The sequence below is a fragment of the Sus scrofa genome, chromosome 5 (assembly GCF_000003025.6).
Source record: "Sus scrofa isolate TJ Tabasco breed Duroc chromosome 5, Sscrofa11.1, whole genome shotgun sequence".
NCBI classification, from domain to species: domain Eukaryota; kingdom Metazoa; phylum Chordata; class Mammalia; order Artiodactyla; family Suidae; genus Sus; species Sus scrofa.
Window position 1 is genome coordinate 41,797,888 of NC_010447.5, and position 13,666 is coordinate 41,811,553.

At 38.4% G+C, this 13,666-nt stretch overlaps 1 protein-coding gene across 3 annotated transcripts in view; it reads right to left on the reverse strand.

Annotated features, from left to right (window-relative positions):
* The window catches only part of FGD4 (FYVE, RhoGEF and PH domain containing 4), a 195,933-nt gene that overhangs the window by 114,623 nt on the left and 67,644 nt on the right, over positions 1–13,666 (reverse strand). Inside the window, exon 1 of one of the 3 annotated variants that reach the window (XM_021092071.1) lies at positions 8,535–9,051. The exons of the other annotated variants lie outside the window; for them this stretch is intronic. Within the exon in view, the coding sequence (XP_020947730.1) occupies positions 8,535–8,544 (10 nt within the window). The 5' untranslated portion in view covers positions 8,545–9,051. Of the gene's footprint in view, positions 1–8,534; positions 9,052–13,666 lie in introns of those variants that run through there. 3 annotated transcript variants of the gene reach the window in all.

A 13,666-nucleotide genomic window follows, 5' to 3' on the forward strand; every position in this document is an offset into this window, starting at 1 on the left:
GAAGGAAGAAATATTGGTGATATTTTCCTTTCCTGTTTTCCAAAAATTTTAATGTCATAAATGATAATTTTCTAAAAATAATATTTATTCCTCCTATACGTATTTTTTCAACATTCACCCTACTATGTTCTTAGGTGAATCTACTGACTAGCAAGACAATAAATCAAAAAAGAAAAAAAAAAGCTAAAAAGAATCTGGCTCACAATTTCTAGGAAATTTATTCATAAAGAAAAAAAAAATGGCAGGTCTAAGATAGGCATTGGTGTCCCCTTCAGCTCCATGTTCACCTCTGGCTGCTCCAGCACACTGTCTGCACAATAGCACCTCAAGCCACATTGCTCAGAATCTAATAATAGGGCCCCCAAACTTAAGCTTCAGGGCATATGACAAAGAACCAATAATCCCCATAAAGGTTCTTAAGATAAAAAGGTGTTGGAAGGAAAGGAGCCGAGTAATTTATCTACTTCAAATATTGGGCACTCAGCAATGTTGCCGAGAAACTGTTACAGTAGCAACTGCGCCAGCTAAGTGGTGATCAAATAACCTTGGGAGTACTGCTTCATCTCCCTTTGCTATTGAATCTGCACCTAGGCATGTATTTTTGGAATAATGTTTTTAAGCCCTTAACTTTTGCGAAGCTCAATGATAGAAAGATGGCCAATCTAGAAATTCAGAAACTTAGCCACTGGTATGATATGGCAAGGCATTTACTCTCTCTGGTCCTGTGCACTTCAGTCACAGAATGAGAGAGCTAGGTAGGTCATCTTTAAAGATCTCTACTATCTAAAATTATGACAGGAGTTCCCACTGTGGCTCAGTGGCTGACTAGGAACCATGAGGTTGCAGGTTTGATCCCTGGCCTTGCTCAGTGAGTTAAGGATCTGGCATTGCTGTGAGCTGTGGTGTAGGTTGCAGACATGGCTCGGATCTGGCATTGCTGTGGCTCTGGCATAGGCTGGCAGCTGCAGCTCTGATTAGACCACTAGTCTGGGAATGTCCATATGCCATGAGTATGGCACTAGAAAAAGACTAATAATAATAATAATAATAATAATAAAATAAAATTATGACAGGAGTTGCCATCGTGGCTCAGTGGAAATGAATCTGACTAGCATCCATGAGGATGCAGGTTCAATCCCTGGCCTTGCTCAGTGGGTTAAGTGTCCGGCATTGCCGTGAGCCTTGGTGTAGGTCACAGACCTGGCTTGGATCTGATGTTGCTGTGGCTGTGGTGTAGGGCAGCAGTTACAGCTCTGATTTGACCCCTAGCCTGGGAACCTCCACATGCCATAGGGACGGTCCTAAAAAGCAAAAAATAAAAATAAAATTAAAAAATTTAAAAAAAAAAGACAATGAATGTTGGAGAAGAAAAGTTCTTCCTTCTTACTGTTCTCAGTGGAAAAGAAGAAAGGACAAGAACAGCAAGGACAAGAACAAATATTTATTTTCCAGAAGCAAACGGCATACTAAAAACTTCTGGGTACAACCATTAGGTGTGGTATGAGTGAAAGGTTTGAGCAGAGATATTACTAAAGTACCAGATAAGATGGCAATGGTACCTGCCAAAGATACCCTGTGTAGGTGCAGTTTGAGTAACATTACCACCACCGTGTCTGCTTCTACATTCTCTTTTATTGCTGAAACTCCTGCTTAACAAATAGTTCATATTATGAAGTGACTGGATATTGTTAAGGATATAGTCTGTGAATATGAAACAGACTCAAATTACCTATCCTTACTGGAGAGAAATTTATCATATAAGCCTAAGAAGCACCAGGTTAAAAAGAGTTAATCAGTCACAGACACTGAAACACAAAATACATCTGTAAAGAGGTGACATTTCCTTAGACATTTTCAGTGTGTCACCAAGAATTTTGTGTTTTGCTTAACATTCTATGTAAAGTTTGCTTTGTTTTTTGCTTGTTTGTTTTGGGGTGTGTGTGTGTGTGTGTGTGTGTGTGTGTGTGTGTGTGTGTGTGTGTGTGTGTGTGTGTACCACACCCACAGCATATGGAGTTCTAGGGCTGGGGAGTGAATCTGAGCTACAGTTGCGACTTATGCCACAGCTTTGGCAACACCAGATACTTACCTTGCTTTGCCACAGTGGGAACTCCCCAAGTAAGATTTTTTAATTTGACTGTTTCATTTTTTTCTTTTGCAAGTAGTTGTACAAAGTTTTGGTGTTTTTGTTTCTGTTTTTTTTTTTTTTTTTGCTATTTTAGGGCCACACCTGCGGCATATGGAGGTTCCCAGGCTAGGGGTCAAACTGGAGCTGTAGCCGCCAGCCTATGCCACAGCCACAGCAACACAGGATCTGCAACCTACACCACAGCTCATGGCAACACCAGATCCTTAGCCCACTGAGTAAGGCCAGGGATTGAACCAAAATCCTCAGGTTTGTTAACCACTGAGCCACGAAGGGAACTGTCCTGTAAAGATGACTTTGAACAAAAATATATTTGCCAGGAACAAAGTATCTAACAAGCAAGAGAAAACACTGAAATAAATGGAACTTCTCTGATCCATCTGCAAGGTGTTCATGATGGAGTAAAAAGTCTAGCCTGATTTGATGGAAAATTTTTTTTAATTGCCCATCATTCCCCTTATGTAGTTAGCATTTCAAAGAAGTACTTTCCTTTCTAGGATCTTTCCAGCTACCACACTGCAAAGAAAACAAGTGTTGAAGACAAGTCTACATTAGGGGGTCTTGGAAGAGGAATATGGGGCAAATCATGCTAAGTTAATGCTATGGATATGTACAGATTCCCAAACTCTGGGCAAGATAGGGTATACTGACAAAAATTCTTGCCCCACATCTTATCAGTGGGGTAACCTCTCAGCTATAGTCTCTGAGCTTTGAGGCTTTCATCTAAGGAAAAGGGATAGTATTTGGTAACTTCCTCCCCAGAAGATCAATGAATCACATGGGTGAATCCTCTTTGAATATCTGGAAAACTATACAGTTTTAAAAAGTTTTAAACATGTTTAAAAGGGTGGGGGTGGGATGCATACAGCTGTCTTCTCTAAGCCAAGAACAGCAAAGGATAACTTCTTGTAAGGGGAAAAAAACACCACCACTCATCTCTTCAAAAAAACAAACAAAACAAAAAACTTAAACTCTTGACTCTATTCATATTCTTGTCAAGCTGGCTAATCTCATTCTTTTTCTTGACCACCTTTTCAAAAGGTGGGGAACCCTAAGGTCACTGCTTCTACTTCCTCAAACTTAAGTTTCTCTCCTCAGCCCACCTGTCCAACATGCACTTGATTCTGCTCCTACCAAGACCAGGGGAACATTGCAATCACCAAACCCACAGGGCGCCATTCAGTTCTTGAATCCTTGGACTTCTCTGGAGGCATCTGACAGTATGGATCTCGTTCTCCTTCTTGACATTCTTTCCTTCTGGGCCCCCGAATGACCAACTCCCCTGGTTCTCTAGGACTCTCTCCAGTAACTCCTTTCTTCTTTGCTTGCATCAGCAACTCTTTCTCTACCTTCTCCCTCCTCCAACAATCAGGTCTGTTCAATAAATGCTTACCGAATAAACATTCATAAAACACATCACAAGTAAAGGTGTTTAGATATTACACAGCAATTCATTGGCAAAATATGAAGTTATTGGTTCAAACATGGAACCCCACTGACTCAAGAGAGGATTTTGATCTTTATAAATAAGAAAACAAGCCAAATAATATCTTACTAAGTGTAGGGTTGAAGGTGGGTAAAAGTAAAGACCTCCCCTTCCCTCAGAAGCTGAATTTAAACACTTCCCTGCCAGGTTCTCAATGTCACACCTGATTCCTGCTTCAAGTCCTTTGGACTTGCAGTTCCTCTGCCTAGAATGCTCCATCCAGATTTTCCCCTTGCTTCCATGACACACTTCATGCAAGTCTGCACTTCAAAGCCACTTTCTCAGGTGGGCCTCGCCTTTCTCACAACTCTGTCACTTTCTATGGGTCCTAGTATCTTGGCCTTTGTTATTTTGTAGCACTTATCACTGCCCAACATTATATGAAATGTTTCTTTTTCACTCTTTCTATTTTCTAGCTTCCATCCTCTTTTTTTTAATGGACAAAAGTCTTGATTGGGAAGCTTACAAAAGGTCTCCAATAAGCATATAAAAATCATTAATCAGAAACATGGAAATTAAAATCACAAAATGATACCACTAGATACTTGCCACACAGGTAAAAAAAAAATTTAGACAAAGTATTGGAAGAAGTGGAGCTAGAATAGTTCCATACTAAAACCATTATGGAAAACTTTTAGGCAACATCTCCTAAAGTTGAACATAGGCACATGCAATAATTATGCTAAAAGATGTACAACAATGTGTATAGCACAGTTCATCCTAACAGTCAACGTCCATCAATAGCAAAATGGAAATAAAATACTATTCACAATAAAAACTTTTTTACTGCTACAGTGTATAATGGATAGGCCACAAGCTTTGGAAACAGATGATATTGTACTTGAATTCTAGTTCTGATATTTACCATGTAATACTGACTATGCAGACACGAGTGTATAATCTCATTAAACTGCCTTCTTCACCTAAAAAAATAAGGTTATATCACCTTTCTTACAAGAGTATTCTGAGGATTAGAAATGATGTGCATATAACACAAGGCACAATGGATAAACAATAAGACTAAGATTTGGAGTTCCTGTTGTGGCTCAGTGGTTAAGGAATCTGACTAGGAACCCTGGGGTTGCGGGTTCGGTCCCTGCCCTTGCTCAGTGGGTTAAGGATCTGGCGTTGCCATGAGCTATGGTGTAGGCCACAGACATGGCTCGGATCTGGCGTTGCTGTGGCTCTGGCGTAGGCTGGTGGCTACAGCTCCAATTGGACCCCTAGCCTGGGAATCTCCATGTGCCACAGGAGCAGCCCTAGAAAAGGCAAAAAGACAAAAAAGAAAAAAAAAAAAAAGACTAAGATTTAAGAGATGTATCACTCAAGATCAATTACCAATCCTTTTTATACATATATCCTCTTCCTGTAAAATAATGTTTCTCCTGACCTGCCAAACAAATCTATAGCATGTCTGAGTTATCAACTCAGTTCCTAAACCATATAGGAACCAGGTCATGGCATTTTTTAATTCAGCTACTTTACCCATCCCACGTGCAACTGCAGCTGTGGGCTCTAATGCCAGAGGATCAAATGAATTGGAAAGATTAAAACAAATGGGCAGGAGAAATGCCAAGAAGTGTATAAACTGCCGGATGGGAGTCCAATTGCTTCGGTTACAAAGCTGATCCTTAGAACACTGTGTGCCAGTTGTATGCACGCTCTGAAAAAGCATACCCGGGTTGAAACGCCTAAAAAAATGGGGAAAAAACTAGAACTCTAGTACTATTGTCATTCTCAGCCTAGCTCTCGTCTCCTTTTGTCTTTTAAATAAATCTATTTGTATTTATTATTAGAGAATAAAACCTACACTTCCTGTAATAAACCCTACTTTGACTTTTTTTAATATAAAATACATATGTGTATATATAATCCGGCATTTAATAGCAACCAGATCCTAAACTTTAAAGTTACAATAAAAATCAGGAGAAATGACCAAGTGTGATACATGTTCAATAAAGCTTTTACTCATTCATAAAGATGTCAGGCATTAACTTGTAATTACCATCTGAACTAGCTAGGATGATGCAGAAGCAGGATAAGAAAAAAGAAATCCTCTAAAATCTTAAAATCAAATTTTCTGATCCAAAATAATTATTTGAAAAATAAATAAGCCTCCAAACTTCCATATTTTGATTATATATTCATACCACACTAGTTATTTCTATCCTATTAAAATTTATCAGCATGCCTATAAAGTTTTAAATAGAAGACATTTAAGAATTTATAAGTAACTCAAAGTATTCTAAATGCAGGCCCATTCATTTCTCAAGGCAGGTCAGTACTCCATGTTGGTGCAAGTCTGTGACATGGGGACCTCAACACAATGGAATGAAGAACAGCAAGCTTTATTTTTCTTTTGTGGCTGAATTACTGAGAGAATCTCAGACCACTTCTAATCCAGTGAAACAACAACAACAACAAAAACCCCAAAGGCTTTGGTTAACATCTTGTGAATCTTTGTTTTCCCAGCACCAGTATTTTCATAGCCCATGATAGGATGCATAGATCTAGTTTTCTATTCACATGAGCCTCACGGCATAGAAGAACCCGCCTTAGGGAAAAGGGTGGTTCCTCAATAATCACCTATTTGCAAATGTGCTATAGATCCCACTCCAGTTTTGTCTCTATGAAGAAAGCAATGTCACCCACATTTGAAAAATAGCTAGCACACAGGCTGCTTGCCACACAGAAGTAAAGGTGTTTAGAAAGTGAGATTCATAACTTCAAACAAATAAGGCACCCAAAACATTTATTTAAAATCCTAGTTAATGTCTGCCCTTAAAATACTAAGATATGGCTACTATTAATATCTTAAATCAAGAATATAAATACAGGGGAGTTCCCCTTGTGGCTCAGTGGAAACAAATGTGACCAGCATTATGAGAACGCAGGTTCGATCCCTGGCCTCGCTCAGTGGGTTAAGGATCTGGTGTTGCCTGAGTTGTGGTGTAGGTCTCAGACACAGCTCGGATCTAGCACAGCTATGTGTGGCTGTTGTGTAGGCTGGCAGCTGTAGCTCCAATTCGACCCCTAGCCTGGGAACTTACATATGCCGAGGGTTCAGCTCTAAAAAGACCAAAAGAAAAGAAAAAGAATATAAACACAATGGGATTTCCTCTCCCCATCCCCACCCCCACACCTGGCATCTTACAAAGATATTCTTTTTATTTATTTATTTTTTCATTTTATTTATGTTTTTGGTTTTTAGAGCTGCACCCGTGGCATATGGAAGTTCCCAGGCTAGGGGTCGAATTGGAGCTATAGCCGCTGGCCTACACCACAGCCACGTGGGATCTGAGCCGTGGGCAACTTCGACCTACACCATGACCTACACCACAGTGCAGCGCAACTCAGGATCCTTCACCCACTGAGCGAGGCCAGGGATCCAACCCTGGATACTAGCCGGGATGGTTAACCATTGAGCCATGAAGGGGACTCCCAATATAGTTTTTTTTTAAAATGGTAGTGTCCTCACAGTTATTTATAATCCAAAATCTTAAAAAATGTCAAATATCTAACAACAATGACATTTTAACTAAATTAAAGTACTACTTTTAAACAGAATATCATAAAGCTATTGCAAATTTTAAATTAAGATAGCGGATTTGTAACACTGTAAATCCACTATCTTAATTTAAAATCAATTTTACTGCATAGCAAAGTGAACCAGTCATACCTATTCAATCTTCTTCTCATATTATCAAAGCTATTGAATTTTTACTAAGACTTTTTGTAACATGAAAAATGTAATGTTATGTGGGAGGGGAAGTATAATATTAAAAATCCATAGAAATTATGATCTTAGCTTTGCAAAACCACAGATACCAAGAGGAAAAACATATCAAAGTGTTATCAGTAGTTACATCTAAATGTTTATTTTCTTTCTCCTTACTACACATCAGAAATATCTGTTTAAATATGTTTTTCTGGGAGTTCCTGTTGTGGCTCAGCGGAAACGAATTTGACTAGCATCCATGAGGACACAGGTTCGATCTCTGGCCTTGATCAGTGGGTTAAAGATCTGGCACTGCTGTGAGCTGTGGTGTAGGTCACTGACCTGGCTTGGATCTGGCACTGCTGTGGCTGTGGCATAGGCCAGCAGCCACAGTTCCTTTTTGACCCCTAGCCTGGAACCTCCATATGCCCCAAGTGCAGCCCTAAAAAGACCAAAAAAAAAAAAAAAAAAAAAAGCTTTTCTGAACAAAACATTCACCTAGCATGGTTTTTCAGTTAATTAGAAAAAACATGAGAACTTTAAAGCCACTGTGCTAGAAGGATCTAGTCAAGTCAAATAGACTTCAGCACCCACGAAATCAAATATAATCATATGTTAAGAAGTCCTTAACCTTGTACATCACCAGTGTACCTTTCTAATGTTTGAGAAGGAGAAGGAACTTTATCCCCAAAGAATTGATGACTGGGAGAACATTAAGTGTAACCAGTAAGTTCTAAGTTGTTGAAGTGCAGCTGTAAAGGGCAGCTTTACAGATCAGAAACATAAGGAGGAGAAATAGAAATTAAAAATAGGAGGAATGAGGCTATAATAAGACTTTTGTCTTGGCCAAGAAAGGTTAACTGTAATTACTCTTAAAGCACACTTCACTTTCACTGCTCTCTATGAACCCACAGGAAGAAATGCCATTACCTCAAGTAATCATACTTAGACCATGAAAATAAGAAAAAGCATACTTTTGTGCTAATACAACAGCATGAAACCATTCTAGACAAGAGTCAGCATAATTTTCCAATAATGATATAATTACTTATCATTTAGTAGTAAACAAAGAGAAAAATACCAGTTTATTTCATCTACTCATATACCTTATATACTTAAAATTTTCAATTGTTTTTAACCTAAGGTATTTCAAAAATATGAATTGCAAAAACAACAATACTCACAGCCCCCCATAAAGGATTCCTGTAAAACATCATCCAGCAGTGCCTTCTAATTCTTCTGCTTATCATACCTATGTCCTGCTTGCAGAGGAATTATTCAGGTCTAAAATTTGTGGGTAAAATCTATAGGCATTCTGTACTTAGACCAGACATGCACACGTCTTCGGTTCGACATGGTAAAGAACTAACTAAGGGGAAGAAGTGCAGACCTATGTTTCATAACTCCTCTTCTAACACTGATGCAGCCTCAAAGATCTACGCAAGTAACGAATTTCAAAATTCCATGAATGTATTTCAAAATGTAGTGAGAGAGCTCTAGAATACTGTGGTAAAATGGGAAGGATGGGGCCAACTACATGTGATTCTATTGTAGTTATAGCCTTGAGATTTATTTTAAAAAACTACCCTAAAACTAGGTCTTAAGGAATCTTCAGGAGTTCCCGTCATGGTGCAGCAGAAATGAATCCGACTAGGAACCATGAGGTTGCAGGTTCGATTCCTGGCCTCGATCAGTGGGTTAAGAATCCGGCGTTGCCGTGACCTGTGGTGTAGGTTGCAGACGTGGCTTGGAACCCGTGTTGCTGTGGCTGTGGTGTAGGCCAGCATCTGTAGCTCCAATTCAACCCCTAGGCTGGGTACTTCCATATGCTGCAGATGTGGCCCTAAAAAGCAAAAAATAAATAAAGAATCGTCAGACTGTTTTTCCTAAAAAGGAAAAAAGGTTGAATACCAAAACTTGTGTCCACAGAGAGAACAGACTTATGATGCCAAGAGGAAGGAAGGAGGGGGTGGGATGGACTGGGAGTTTAGGATTAGTAGATGCAAACTATTACATGTAGAAAGGATAAGCAATGAGGTCCTACTGTATAGCACAGGGAACTATATCCAGTCTCTTGGGATAGACCATGATGGAAGACAATATGAGAAAAAAAATGTATACATATGTACGACTGGGTCACTTTGCTGTACAGAAGAAACTGGCACAACACTGTAAATCAGCTATACTTTAAAAATATATGATGGGAGTTCCTGTCGTGGCGCAGTGGTTAACGAATCCGACTAGGAACCATGAGGTTGCGGGTTCGGTCCCTGCCCTTGCTCAGTGGGTTAACAATCCAGCGTTGCCGTGACCTGTGGTGTAGGTTGCAGACGCGGCTCGGATCCCGCGTTGCTGTGGCTCTGGCGTAGGCCGGTGGGTACAGCTCCGATTGGACCCCTAGCCTGGGAACCTCCATATGCCGCGGGAGCGGCCCAAGAAATAGCAACAACAACAAGACAAAAAGACAAAAAAAAACCATATATATATATATATATATATATATATATATATATATATATATATATATGATGGAACATGATAGAGGATAATGTGAGAAAAAGAATGTATATATGTGTGTGACCAGGTCACTTTGTTGTACAGGAGAAATTGACAGAATACAGTAAACCAATCATAATGGAAAACATAAAATTATTAAAAAAATAAATAAAAATTTCTTAAAAATAAAAATATACACAAAAAAGTCTTCAAAACAAACAAAAAAACCATGTCTTTCTTCCAAACCTTCACAGGTTACTAGCAATCCCAAACAACTTCAATTTAAAAAAATCAGGATTTTAAAGAAGGAAAGGCACGAATGAGCAGGTTTCCTATTCTTGCCATGCTTATAAGAGAAGGTTACAAACTGAAATCAATGTTGTTGGAGTTCCCTTGTGGTGCAGTGGGTTAAGGATTTGGCTTTATCATTGCGGTGGCTATGGTCACTGCTGTAGTATAGGTTCAATCTCTGGCCTGGGAACTTCCATATGACACAGGCCTGGCCACAAAAAACAAGTCAATGTTTTAGATAATCTACTGCATAACACAGACTTCTCATAACACCTCAAATTTTACCGTCACATAGATTCAACATTTATATAATAATACAAATTCTAACTTCCCTTTCACGTGATAATTTGGATGGTGTAGTCATAATCAAACTACAATATCTAGACAACTTTGCAACATAACTTCTTCAAATTACTGTTTCCTTTTTTTTTCTTTTTTCTTTTTTTGCTTTTTAGGGCCACACCTGTGGCATATGGAAATTCCCAGGCTAGGGGTCTAATCAGAGCTATGGCTGCTGGTTTATGCCACAGCAACGAGGGATCCGAGCCTCGTCTGCAACGGCAATGCCAGATCCTTAACCCACTGAGCGAGGACAGGGATCAAACCCGCATCCTAGTCGGGTTCCCTAACTACTGAGCCATGAAGGGAACTCCCTAAATTACTGTGTTCCTGAAAGAACAACAAATTGAAAACAGTGTATTACCTTAAAGTACCTGACAAAACTTGACGAAATTTTAATGGGTAGAATAAAGTAAACATTTAATGTAGCTTATGAACCAAAAAGTAGAAACCATGGAGAAAACTACTTAGAGAAACACACAATAAAATCACAAGGCCTTAGAAAATTAGAAATCTTCCCATCGTATGGATAAGAAAACTGAGGCCAAGAGTGTTAAAGTGGGATAGACATAGCCTTATTGATATTAGGGAGATGAGTTACGTATATTTCATATATTTATATTTCTATATGGCCTCTTTCATAAACATGCTATCATTCAGAATATTATTTTCAAGGAGTAGTGGTTTTGAGAGCTAATAAGAGGCCTGCAACAATCACTTGCTATCAATGAATGTTGTTATTATAAGTTTTGCAAGCTTATCTCTATGCATTGAAAGGTATAGTAATGTAACATGGCATGTTCATATAGTATGAGTCATCCAGCCAAGGGTTAATGCTTTCCGAACTTCACCAATTCAAGCCAGCATCCCTATGCACATCAGCTGAGGGCTAGGCATGTCCTCGGCAGAGTCAGGGTAGGTTCTGCACAGGAAGTGTTGGTGTACGTGCTCAGACATGAGTGATGAGGCCAAATGAGGATGTCAGCATTTTTGGTTCCTTCTCTCTGGCTCAGAGTACAGCAGGAAACTTCAAACTGACCACAGGCCAGTGAACTATTGACTGAAACTGGAACTGTTCTGCTCTGCTACAGTGTACCAGGGCTGAAAGGATCCAAATGAATATGCGGGCTTTGGTTCTTGGTCTTTTTTTTTTTTTTAATATTTTAGCAGTTTAGTGGGCAAAGAAAAAATTCACATGGAATATTTTCTGATAATTTGACATAAACATTGCAGATCTGTATATATCTTTACAATTAACTAAACCTTTTCACTGTTCATTCAGATATTATGTGGATAGAGCTGTAGAAACATGTTACAGGGGTTGTACTGTAACATGTTCGAAACAAAATTTTAAAATTTCGTTTATGTGTGCTTTTCCTCCCCTTAGTTTTCTGCTTTACTTTGGTCTGCTAGATTTTATAAAAACACATTTACCCCCTTGGTTTTAAATCAAGTGATTTAGATCAGTTTAGCCACACAATAAATTGGGAATGGCTTTAAGAACCAAAATAACCACCAGTTTGTTATAAAGCTAAAATTAGTATCCCCCCAAAAAATTATGTGGCTAAAAATAAATCTTCATAAAAGAGTAAACAAAACTATTTATTTGGTCCTAATATCACCATCATTCCATCCCATATCTTGATAAACTTAATATTATCATTAGTAATTACAGCTGTGTATTATTGAGGGCCTTTCTCATAACAACCCTACCAAAAGGTATTAATTAGCTCAACTGAATAGACAGCAAGAGAACTAAGTTTAAATAACTCCTAGACAGTAAATGGCAGAGCTGCAATCCAAACTCTGAACCTTTTAACTTGATCTCTAAAATGCAAATTGTTTGCACCTTCTCTCAGTTTTCCTAAAATTACCAACCTGGGAAAGAACAAGAAAACTTTTACCCTGTAACTGAGTTTTCTTGTCTTTAACGCCCAAACTCAAACTCTAAAACTGTTCATGACTGGTAAACTTCCTCTTTCTACTTCATGTGACTCTTCCCATAACTAAATTTCTCAAAACTTTGTATTTAACCTACTTGTAAGCAGAGTTTACACATAGGTTATAAGACTAGGATCATTTTAGAATAACTTTATCCTACAGTCCACCCAAGCAACAGTCAGTTTCATCTTAACTGGCTTACTGGTTATGAGAATGAGAAGAGTCACTTCCTCAAGGTCACTTTGAGCCAGAAATAGAATTCTGGTTTAGGGTCTGGTGGCAAAACCATGCTTCCTCTGCAATGGTAAGCTACTATTGCTAAATTGGTCCCTAAGCAAATAAAACAGCAGAATATGTAGGATATATAAAATATTTTTCCTGCTGATGTCTCTTTCCTCCACCTGTCCACCCCTTCTATATTGCCCATTTCCTATGTATTCTATATTGTGCCTTGGCAGACAAAAAAACAAAAAACAAAAAACAAAAAACCCTATTCCTATTTCAACTATGAAGCAAATGTTTCATTTCTTTTTCTTAGTAAAATATGGGAGATAGCCTCAAAAATTATGATAGCTTTAAAAAGTGTCATGTTAAACCTATTTTTTCTATTTAAATTTTCCAGGTACATACTATTATCTTTTGATTTATAAAGTTAAGACAGTTCACTAAGAACTGTGTCAGTGTCCACACATGTGGCAATTGGCATTCTGTTTAGTCTAAAGCAGGAGTGCCAACTGAACTTTCTGTGTTGATGGAAATGTTCTATATTTATGCTATAAGGTGGCCACGTGAGCATTTGAAACATGGTTTGTGTAACCATGGAATTGAAGTTTTATTTTAGTTAATTTAGATTTAAATTTACAAGCAACTGTGGCTAGTGAACCACACAGACCTAAGTCTGGGTATGTAATTTTTTTTAATAAAACATAAAGTCATAACTTTTTATTTTGAAATAATTATTGACTCACAGGAAATTGCAAAAAGAGTTTCTCCTAATCATTGTCATATTATACAACTATAGCATAATATCAAAACCAGGAAACTGACATTTGTACAATGTCTCTATTTAGTTCTATGCTATTTTATCGCTTATATAGACTTGTGTCACCACCACAATCAAGATACTGAATGATTCTCACCATCAGCAAGAGCTCCCTCAGGCTATCCCTTTATAGTCATACATAACATCCTTCTTTCTCCCCACTGTGCCTAACCACCACCGCCAGCCGCTAAACTGTTCTCCTTACCA